This window comes from Ostrea edulis, chromosome 4 (assembly GCF_947568905.1).
Source record: "Ostrea edulis chromosome 4, xbOstEdul1.1, whole genome shotgun sequence".
NCBI classification, from domain to species: domain Eukaryota; kingdom Metazoa; phylum Mollusca; class Bivalvia; order Ostreida; family Ostreidae; genus Ostrea; species Ostrea edulis.
This window is the reverse complement of record NC_079167.1, coordinates 71,194,722-71,206,606: the sequence shown is the minus strand read 5'-3', so window position 1 is coordinate 71,206,606 and position 11,885 is coordinate 71,194,722. Positions and strand designations below refer to the sequence as shown.

General features: G+C 35.0%; 1 protein-coding gene across 1 annotated transcript in view; it reads right to left on the bottom strand.

Moving 5' to 3' along the window:
• Positions 1-5,006: 5,006 nt before the first annotated feature.
• LOC125669496 (solute carrier family 35 member E1 homolog) overlaps positions 5,007-11,885 on the bottom strand; it is a 12,233-nt gene continuing 5,354 nt past the window's right edge. The window contains exons 4-6 of the mRNA XM_048904032.2: positions 11,173-11,298; positions 9,502-9,744; positions 5,007-8,683 (exon numbers count right to left, since the gene is read on the bottom strand). Of these exons, the coding sequence (XP_048759989.1) occupies positions 8,360-8,683; positions 9,502-9,744; positions 11,173-11,298 (693 nt within the window). The 3' untranslated portion in view covers positions 5,007-8,359. The remainder of the gene's footprint in view (positions 8,684-9,501; positions 9,745-11,172; positions 11,299-11,885) is intronic.

The window sequence follows — 11,885 nt, the reverse complement described above, 5'->3', positions numbered from 1 at the left end:
ATCTGTATCGTTCAAAAATCATTTATATTGTATATTTTCCATTTTCATTGTATAATTTTTCACTTGTATTTGTTTAGGTATTGTGTATACTAGTATTTGGGTTTTCTTAAAATATAAATTGTATGTTTCCTACTTGGATTCTACATTTTCCTTTTGTATTGTATAATTTTTCATTTGAATTGCATATTTTTCAATTTGTAATATGCAATTTTCATTTTTATTGTAAAAGTTTCCATTTGTATTGTATAATTTTTCAACTGTATTGTATCTAAGGTATTGTTTATTTTGGTTTGTTATAAAGGAGTTCATCAGTTGAACCCATAGTTCTATTTTCCAGCTTTTCCATGACTACTATTTATCTATACTATGCAAATTCTGTTGTACTTTCCATCGCGTATCAACTCCGTGTTTAACTAGTCATGCACAGAAATAGGGAACCAGTTTATTTATTTATTATTTTTTTAAGTCTCGCTCGTATTCAACACAATACAGGCTAAAACTTGACTAATGAAATCCTTCATAACAAATCAAATAAACAATCCTTCGGATACAATACAAATAGAAAATATACAAATCAAATGAAAAAATGGAAAATATAGAATATAAATAGAAAATCTTACGATACAAATGGAAAAAAGATACAATGCAAATGAAATATTATACAATATAATGGAAATGAAAATCGAAACGGAGTTACTTTGATAAATTTTTTTCTTTGAATGTTTGAAAAGTGTCACTCCCAGGAGTACTTTCTGTACTTTGATTCTTCAATCCAACGTCGGTTCATCTCCATCTCACTACACTGCACCATACACCAGTAAATGTCATTAAAAAATGAAGACAACGAACCGTGATCAATCGCTTATAAATCTTATAAATAACACCAAAATCATGAGTACGACAAACACAGACCCTGGACACATCAGAGGTGGGACCAGGTGCCTAGGAGGAGTAATCACCCCTTGCTGACCGGTCACATCCGCCGTGAGCCCTCTATCTCGATCATTTTGACATCGAAAGCCAAGGATTTTCGGTCCACTCCGCTCCCCATAAATTTATGGGGAGCGGAGAGACCGGTGAAGGGCTTCAAATTTAGGCCTATGCTCCGCGCTAACGGCCATTGAGCAGTGAGGGTTCTTTAGCGTGCCACACCTACTGTGACACGGGTCATCCGTTTTTAAGGTCATCTCCGAGGACCCATGACATTCACATGCACCTGATGCCGAGCGTTTGGCGATGGAACTGTCACTACCTGTATCAACGACTTAAAAGTGTGTCGCGGCCGGGATGTCATTTTGATTGTACATGTAATTCGTAACCATTTTACCATTTCTGTTTTATCGAATGTATCGTCAATATCAGTATCCCAAGACGTGAATTCTTGAATTTTGTTGATCTATTTTACCAATAAGAACATCGATTCTTAAATAGGTCTACATTAATTTACCGAAAATTTTGCATGAAAATCTAGTATTTTAGCTCAGAATTTAAAAGAGTCGACCGATAAAATTAAACCTACTTTTTGAGTTCCATGTTAATTTCTAACGTAATAATTCATATCTTGTGTGTAGTTTTAATTTTAAAAAAAAAACTACAATAATTCTAGTGTATTCAAGGTATAACGATCACACTGTGTCTAGTGAATGGACAGTGTGAGTCTGGTAATCATGGTATCAATTTGATAAAAATAATCCATCACACATAGAAATTTACAAAATTTTGATCACTGCTTAATTTATTTCACTTTGAATGCTACATTGAAGTCTTATCATCCCGAAGTTCATGTTTCATTAAAATATTTTGAAAAAGAAATTGTATTATCAAACAAACCGCTTGGATAAAAAGTTGTATAAACTATCTCTTATAAAAATATGAAATAAGATTAAGCAATCACCGTAAACATTTTTAGAAAATCATATTTTCTCATTTTGATCAAGGACAGGCTTTTTGGTCAAGTTGAAAAGTCACCTGAGCGTGGTCAAGTGCCTTCATCGAGAAATGAATACAATGCTAATTACAGACAAAAGATCTTACCAGATACACCATTTTGAAAAAGAAGATTCAGCATTATCATGATAACGAACAGACGGTGACGACAATAGCTATAACGGTTCTAATTGTATATCTAATTGCTTTCTTAATTCCCCGCTGTGTTGAGTTAATGATGATCTACCAATTTCCTTCATGTAAACCTTTTTGTACTTTTAAGGTTTTACAGAGCACAGATCCTTTTCTAATTAAAAGATTTTCTAATTTGGCAGCAAAAATTTAAACACGGGGTGATTAACTGCAAGGCATGTGCACTGTATACACCCGTGTTTTGTTTGACACCCAATACAATTAAAAGTCCGAGGAAAAAATGAGTACACAGCTTGTAACATCCCAGTACTATGGTTCAACACGTGCAGACAAATTGGACCGTCATCACCGATGATTGTAATCTAGTTCGTCAATACAACCTATCATTGGGTCAAATGCTGTCTGGCGTGTTTCATACCGATTGTTAGGCCGTTCGTGGCACACTGATTTTCACTACGGATAACTCCGTTTACCTGATCAGGATATAGGGCACACGGCGGGTGCGACAGGGGACGCTTACTCCTCCTAGGCACCTGGGGCGCGTTTTACAAAAGAACTTACGATTTACGACCAACTTTACATACTGGAATTTTCTCGTTTATTGCAAGATCATTCACTCCAACGTAAAATAGTAAAACATGCTGCTGAAAATTAAGTCTCAGACACGTTTTAATTTATTCATTTAAACTTATAACTGCATGTGTAAAACGATTTAAGATTTGCGACTTTGTCGTAAGTTGTTTTGTAAAACGAACCCCTGATCCCACCTCTGGTGTGTCCTGGGGTCCGTGTTTGCCCAACTATCTATATTGTATTGATTATAGGAGTTATGAGATTGATCACTGTTCGTTATCTTCACTTTTCATACTGATCTGATGCTGACAATAGCTCGAGATTGCAATACTGCTAATGGGAGTCATGCTAATGCTATGTAAAGCTTCCCATCTCGAGAGATTGTAAGTTTTCTAATGCAGTCATGCTGATAATATCTCGAGATTGCAATGCTGTTAATGGGAGCCATGCCAACAATATCTCAAGATTGCAATGCTGCTAATGGGAGCCATGCTGATATTTCAAGAGATTGCATGTAACCATGTATTCATTCTACCGCAAGAGCATTGTCTCTGATCTGTCTAAATGCCTTGTTAGTGATCCATCTAAATGTCTGGTTAGTGATCTGTTTAAATGTCTGGTTAGTGATCTGTCTAAATGTCTGGTTAGAGATCTATCTAAATGTCTTGTTAGTGATTTATCTAAATGTCTGGTTAGTGATCTATCTAAATGTCTGCTTAGTGATCTATCTAAATGTCTTGTTAGCGATCTATCTAAATGTCTGGTTAGTGATCTATCTAAATGTCTGGTTTGTGATCCATCTAAATGTCTGGTTAGTGATCTGTCTAAATGTCTTGTTAGTGATCTGTCTAAATGTCTGGTTGGTGATCTATCTAAATGTCTTGTTAGCGATCTATCTAAATGTCTGGTTTGTGATCCATCTAAATGTCTTGTTAGTGATCTGTCTAAATGTCTGGTTAGTGATCTGTCTGGTTTGTGATCCATCTAAATGTCTGGTTAGTGATCTGTCTAAATGTCTTGTTAGTGATCTGTCTAAATGTCTGGTTAGTGATCTATCTAAATGTCTGGTTAGTGATCTGTCTAAATGTCTGGTTAGTGATCTATCTAAATGTCTGGTTGGTGATCCATCTAAATGTCTGGTTAGTGATCTGTCTAAATGTCTGGTTAGTGATCTGTCTAAATGTCTGGTTAGAGATCTATCTAAATGTCTGGTTAGTGATTTATCTAAATGTCTGGTTAGTGATCTATCTAAATGTCTGGTTAGTGATCTATCTAAATGTCTGGTTAGTGATCTGTCTAAATGTCTGGTTAGTGATCTATCTAAATGTCTGGTTAGTGATCTGTCTAAATGTCTGGTTAGTGATCTGTCTAAATGTCTGGTTAGTGATCTGTCTAAATGTCTGGTTAGTGATCTGTCTAAATGTCTGGTTGGTGATCTGTCTAAATGTCTGGTTAGTGATCTGTTTTAATGTCTGGTTACTGATCTATCTAACTGTCTGGTTAGTGATCTATCTAAATGTCTGGTTAGTGATCCATCAAAATGTCTGGTAAGTGATCTGTCTAAATGTCTGGTTAGTGATCTGTCTAAATGTCTGGTCAGTGTCTGTCTAAATGTCAATAAAGGTAATGACCTTTCTCTTTTACATAAACAAGTTAATACTACAAAATATAAATACATTGAAAGAAAAATTCTGTTTATATTAAAGAGATTACGTACAGTGGAATCATGGAATATTTTTATGTAAATTATTATTTATACATTCCCATAATACACACAGCCTAAATATTTATCCCCGAAGTTCAGCTTGCATGGTTTTCCCTGAACTGTAGATATTTGCCATATGGCAGTTCTTAATGTTACAATCAACTGCATAGAAATACTGAGCAGCAAAGATCAGAATTATGGGCCTTCTTTTGCTGTACCCACTTCCCAAACCAAAGGATCTGTATGTTCATTTTCCTTAAATTCAGAATATTTTATTTAATGGGGGTCCAGCCTTTTCAGTGGTGGATCCAAAGGAAGTGGGGACATTTAATATCACAAACAGTTGAACTTCGGTAGATCGAACATCGACATCTCGAATACCATGGATATGTCAAAGTGAATTGGAAGTTCCAACTGCATTATCTTTAGGTATTTGGCCAAAAATATCTTGAACCTTCGGATATCTCAAATTTTTTCTCAGCACCATCACGTTCAAGATAACGAGGTTTAACTGTATATACATCTTATTTTACTTCATTAAAGATATGAAAATGTAGCAGGTGTGCTTACTGCACACACCTGACCACTTCCAAACAGGGTCAAGTTTAAATATATCAAGGGGGAAAAACCAACAACACAAAATACTATCTTGATGCATTGTAACAAGTTTTATTTATCATCAACTGTTCATAATAAAAATATATAATATAATAAGAGGTCACTGTAAACATCTTCAACCATAATAAATTATTAACACCGTTATCAATATATAAAAAAAGTCCCGATACACCAGTGTAACAGAGGCTACAGTGTGAACAAAAACAAGGATGGCCATATCCAGAAGCAAAAGGCATGGTCATGAAATCTCATAAAAATGGCTGGGGATCTTCACACACACAGACAGACATACACACAAAGAAACACTTACAAACCGTAAACCTCTCACATTCCACAGACAGACAGACATACAAGAGCACATATCTACAGACAAAACTGGTGTATATATACTTCTCACAAGATTCACTCCCATTCTACATGAATACAACGGATAAAATTGTATGATTTTATACAATGACAAACACAGCATGATCTGTGTACATTTGATACCCTCTTTTTGGGATTCAAAAATAATTTGGATTCGGTGACTTTTTAAAGCCATTGAAGAAATTCTATATATAAAAACAATATTTTTAGGTAACATATATTCACAAATAAATTTTTAATTTGATATCAATAGCAGGTAAATAATCATATATTTCACCTGTAAAACAGGTAAAAGTACATTCATGTGTAATGAAGAAATATATAAAACATTTCAAATATAATGTATATCATATATGATCCTCTTAAATTCACGTCAAATGACTGCACCCCATTTCCTTTATCAATGACTATGTTGTGTGAGACAATGTGACAGGAATTCCAATGTCATTGAAAGCAAGTTTTATTGACTTGCCTAGATGGTTGAACGGTCTAGCGGACTGGTCACATGCTGCTAAGAGATTGATTCCGCAGGTCGGGAGTTCAACCCCGGATAGTGGGTATCCATTCCATTTATTGTTATATTAAACATATCTATATTTTTTTTTGTCACACAACTTACTATACTTGACAATAATAAAGAGCTCCATAATGCCCTACAAAATGTTTGTATCACAATCAGATAATTTTCTAACACTAAGTCATACACACATACAAAATGTTTTAGTGCCCTTTCGTGACACTCCACCTTGGCTTACAGGTGGGTGGTAAGGAAAAATATATTCTATAACCTCAAAATGTAAATAAAAACATGTAATGATCAAATTTAATTCTAAATCTAATTCTAAAATTCGACTAACACCAAAAAAAATCTACGGAGAATGAAAAAAAACATGATGTTCTTAAAAGGACTAATGATAATTTTGTCAACCATCATATGTAATTTAACTAATTAAACATCAAACAATGCATAAGGTTTCAAATTAAAGTTTGAATTTGTTATTCAATTTACAAAACTTATATTGCCATTTCCTTTGTTGCGTTTCATGTGAATACAATACGTATCGATGTCACAAGTCTATGGACAAGTCAAAGCTGCCATAGAATATACATTATGCAGCCAACAGCACGAGTCCATAAATAAAACTGGATTTAGTGCAAAAGTTCATATAATCTGCAAATACATTTCAGCACCAAACTGTGTAAACAGTCATCTTTTAGCTGCAGTTTAACTGAACAAGAAAAAAAATCAAAATTGCAGTGAATATAACCTGTCTGTAACATAGAAAAAGGACAACAACAAAATGGGAACACTGCATGAAATAAGTAAAAGCATATTCAAAGCTGTACATAGCACTGTTATACAGAATTACTGTTGTACATAGTACTATTGTAAATAAGTACTGTTGTAGATCATACACTGTCCTTAAGATGTCGTCTACACCTTCAACAATTTCCGATTACGACAATATTAATGACAAGAGTTAGTGCTGAATATTTCTGTACACAATAGCACCTTAACCTGCAGGTCGGTAACTCACTGGGTTTTAACCAGAGCTACAGTTCTGTTGCTACATGTATACCTTAATATTTGTGGGCAGTGAAAGCACTTCATCAATAAGCTGATAGGAAGAGTACACTTTTGGTTAATAAATTGTTACCTCCTTCTGTATTACTAGTAAATGTAACTGCTGATGTTAAAACTACTCATTACTGTCATAAATTCCTCTCCATTTTTGGAAAGCATTTATAAGTATGAACATAGAGCAACTAAAAAAGCTTTTGATTAAGACGTAAAATCAATACTGCAAATCTGTTGGTGCACATGGACTTTTATTTTGGCTCTTCAAAATGATTATTAATATTTGATGAATGACTGCCCTATGTGAAGAAATGATAACAAGTGTATAATGCTGGGAATAATACAAAATAAAGATATATGTAGCCGATATACATGTATAGAAGAAGGTGTGTGCTTATAAAACAGCATACACTTATTGCATGGCTTCTTGGGTAACATTCAAATGTTGCCCCGAGGTAGGGAGAAGACCTGGGAAATTGTTGCCCAAGGTTGAAGAGAGGGAAAAATCTAAACTATCTTATACATTTATGTTTTTGCCTTTGATATCTTTACAAATTGTAATGAAAGCTACTTCCTCATAAAATACAGCACAGTTGTGAACAAAATGCATATGGATCTTGATATAAATATAGTATGTTTATCTTAACAACTGGAAATTCTGACAGAGATGAAAGTAGAACATAAATATAAAAAGTAAATTTCATTTTTGAAAATACATGAGGATATGGACTACAATGTTTCAGGCCGGCGTACTCTTCATGAAGTGCTAAGTAAGCCAGCGGTGTGAAGCGTAACAGTTGATACCCTCATGAACTTTCAAAATTGAGAAATTTGTTTTTCTTAAATACACACACCAAATTAATACACACAGGAAGACTAATAAACTAATAAATAATACACAAGTGTGTGACAGGCTTACCATTCTCTACAGAGCTGCATCAAAAACAAAACAATATCACTATAAACCACTGTAAACAGTGATCACAGGCAATATACATGGTCCCTGTATCGCTATAGTATTAGTCTATCCCCATCACACATACACAAATTACATGGCTGAATTTAATGTCCACACTAGAATTGAAATTTAATGTTACGCTTCATGATTTTCATTCAAATGACAAAATCTTCTTTGATTTCACTTTATTTACTTTAAAAAAAATGAAATCTTTAGTAGACTATAATGAAAACTGTATGAGCAAATCTAAAATTAATTCTCAAAAAGGATGGCTTTAAAAGAAAATGAACTACATATTGCACACACCACTATTCAATTTCATGGAATTTATGATAAAGATATCCATGAGATATGTTAATCTTCATATTCAAGTGCTCAATAAAGCTCTTATATAAGAAAAAAAAATATATGAAAAAAAAGTTTTAATGGGGAAAATTGTTAGTTTCAAAAGACTTTAAGAAAAGTCCAAAGTCCACAACAGCTATACTTCAAATATCCTGTGTGATCCCCTAGCCACCAAGTGTGACTGATCACCGGAGTGTGACGAGGGGGCGTGTCTGGAATGAGTTTGATTGACAGACCAAGGGTTGCTGGGAGGAAACAGGGTCACATGATCCACACTTACATTGTTCTGTAATAAAATATGGTCCTCTGGGTGAATCATGCCATTTCTGTTTAACAGATTGACCTCGGTCTTTGAGTGTGGCAGACCCTTGGGATTTAGATGGGCTTGGAGGTTTGTCTCACTGTGCACAAGAGGCAAGGTCTCCGCTCTGCGCCGCACCCGGTTTTGGTCAAACTTGGCCTGAAAATCAACAAAAAAAACATCATTGGAGTCACTTTAATTTGCTTTGATATTGGCTGGTTTTCACTGCACTATTAATTCTACAGAAACATCACACGCACCAGGACACTGTTTATATACAAGAGTTTCATTAACCCAGATGATAGTTTGTGGGAATCAAATGTCTAGAAAGTCTTTTGCATCATTAATCAGTAAATTTACAATCAAGGTGGTCATTTTTACAACAAAACATTAAAATGCAATTGTTTTTTTAAATCTGGACAGTAGCAAACTAAGGACACAAAGGTCACATGGACTGAATGAAGCCAATCCCTCAGGAAATGTATACAGGAGATTGAAGAGAGCCATAATGATGCTCTTATACTTTCATGTTTATAGAAAGATTATGAGAAAGGTCTACGCAAAATTATGAGCAAGAAAAACTTTAGATTAAAAGTTTTAAAATTTGGGTCAAACTCCAAGGTCAAACATTATAGCATCAAATTAAGTTTCTTGACATAATGAACCTTCATACAAAATATGAAAGCCCAACCATAAATAGTTCATGAGATACTGCCTAGGCTAAATTTTCTTAAAAGTAGGTCAATAACTCAATCATTTGAGCTTTCAGCTCATGAGCTAAAAATATGATGATATTGATAGAATGTACAGACAAATCATAAAGATCTTAAAATAGCTATAACTTCCTCAGAATTGAATGAATTCATCTGAAAATAGTTTATATGGTATTTAATCAATTTTAACACTCAACAGAGAGACTGGGATATATCGAAATATTTTAACAAGTTGGTAAATATTATCCAAAATCTGGGAATTACCTTATTGTAACAAAGAACTCCAAAACAGGCCACAAGCATGCCCACCACATTCATACTGGTGACAGGATTCCTGAGCAGGAACAGAGAGGCACCAATGATCACAACCCGCTTCATCGCATTTGCCACCGAGTAACTCAAGGGAGCCACCATGGCAATCACAGTAAATGCAAACACATTATGCAACATGTAAAAAACACCATCCATCAACAGCAACAGAAGAGACTTCATCAAATTCGTATTCTCCTAAAGAAAAATAAATGTATTGTGTCAAAGACAGGAGACTTCATCAAATCTGTATTCTCCTACAGAAAAATAAATGTATTGTGTCAAAGACGAGAGAGACTTCACCAAATTCGTATTCTATTAAAGAAAAATAAATGTATCATGTCAAAGACAGGGGAGACTTCATCAAATCTGTATTCTCCTACAGAAAAATAAATGTATTGTGTCAAAGACGGGAGACTTCATCAAATTTGTATTCACTGCTATATACAAAGACCGTGAATATTTCGTATTATTAAAGCGAATGCTGGACAACTCGTCCCCAAGACAACTCGCCCTCAAGACAACTCTCCCCTTCTCGCCCCCATAATTATATTATAGGGTTATTGAACTTATATTGGTGAATATTGGCACGAGTTAGCTGTGAAAATGCATGAGCTTGTGAGTGCATTTTGACAGTCTATGCCAATTCGATGAGATCTATGCCATCTTGTTTTGGCATAGACCCTAGGTCTATACCAAGTTTTAAACCAATTTCGAACACTGCTAATCTGATACTCCCTTGGTGTGTCTGATTTAACATGTTTCACTGTACATGGATATTTGTAAATCACACTAAATTTTATATACCTAAATTAAGATTGACTGATTGTGTAACAGGAATGGAGAAAATGCAATGGAACATACCAGGATTTGAACCCAGGCCCCCTGCGGCAATCGAACCCGGCTGACTGCTACATTCCTCCCTCCTTAAATGTCTTCACACTTGAAGACTTCAATCCAGAATCTTTATCCCCTGGCAGGCATTTTTACCTGTCAGTTCCAGGGGCTGGTCTGCGGCACCAAATGTAACATGAAGGGAGAAAATGCAATGGACCAGACCTGGATTCAAACCCAGGCCCCCTGAATCTCTAGTCAGGTGCTCTACCAATTGAGCTATCCGGCCACCAGTGATCAAACCCGGCTGACTGCTATAATTGATTGTATCTTGTTTAACATCTCTCAAGAGAATTTTTCACTCAGATGGAGACGTCACCTAGACCAGTGAAGGACTTCAAATTCAGGCCTTTGCTCGACGCTTACGGCCATTGAGCAGTGAGTTTTCTTTAGTGTGCTACACCTACTGTGACACGGGACATCCGTTTTTAAGGTCATCTACAGTGATCTATGGGGACCCGTGACATTCACACCTGATACCAAGCATTTGGCAATGGAACTGTCACTATCTGTTTTAACAAATTAGGTCTGTCGCGGCCGGGATTTGAACCCCGGTTTTTTGCATGAATGCTCAAACCTCTAGACCACCGCAGCGGTTTCTAAATTTAAAAGAGAAAAAAAAACCTCCATCTATCTTGCTAAATTTCCCCTTGAATCATTCATACAATACAAACCAAGAGCTTTTTTATATGAATTTTAAAATGCATAGTAAGTAGCTGTAGAAATCCTTACCAAGATGTCACTGTTGACGATGTTTCTAAAGTCAAACAAAAGCCAAAAAGGAAAAAAGAAAACCGTGGCAATCCGACTCAGCAAGACAAGGAGTCGCAGGTGGTTTATACCCGTGTCCTTTAGGCACTGAAAATCAGACACAACAGAGTAAAATTCATCAAATCGTTCACTGAAAACCAGATATAATGGAGTAAAATTCACCAAATGAAATGGTGCACTGATGGAAGAAAAATAAACAATGATTCATGAACAAAGTTGTCATTCTTAAAGACTTCTTAGACTCAACAGTTCATTTCAAAGCAGCAATTAAGGTAGGTCCATCCTCATGTGACCTTTTCATATTAATGGTTCAAAGTACAAAAACTGTACCAATTTTCACTCAAGATATTTTAATTTAATCAATAACCAAAGAATTGTGTATGTTGTCACCCTTTTAAAGATGTTAAACATAGATAATTTAATAGTAGATATCAGGGTAATCATTGAATAATAAAATGACATACAATATAGAAAAATTACCAGCACAGGAGTTATTTTTTTTAAAATATAGATAATTAAAACTATAAGCTTTCTCAGCATCATAAGTTTACCCTTTTTTTAAAACCATACCCAGCAACAGAAATATTCCTCCTAAAAATACATTTCTATCATGCACAAAGTTTAATTAGATAAAGATTTTGGAAAAATCTATGACGTCACATGAGGGTGGAGAG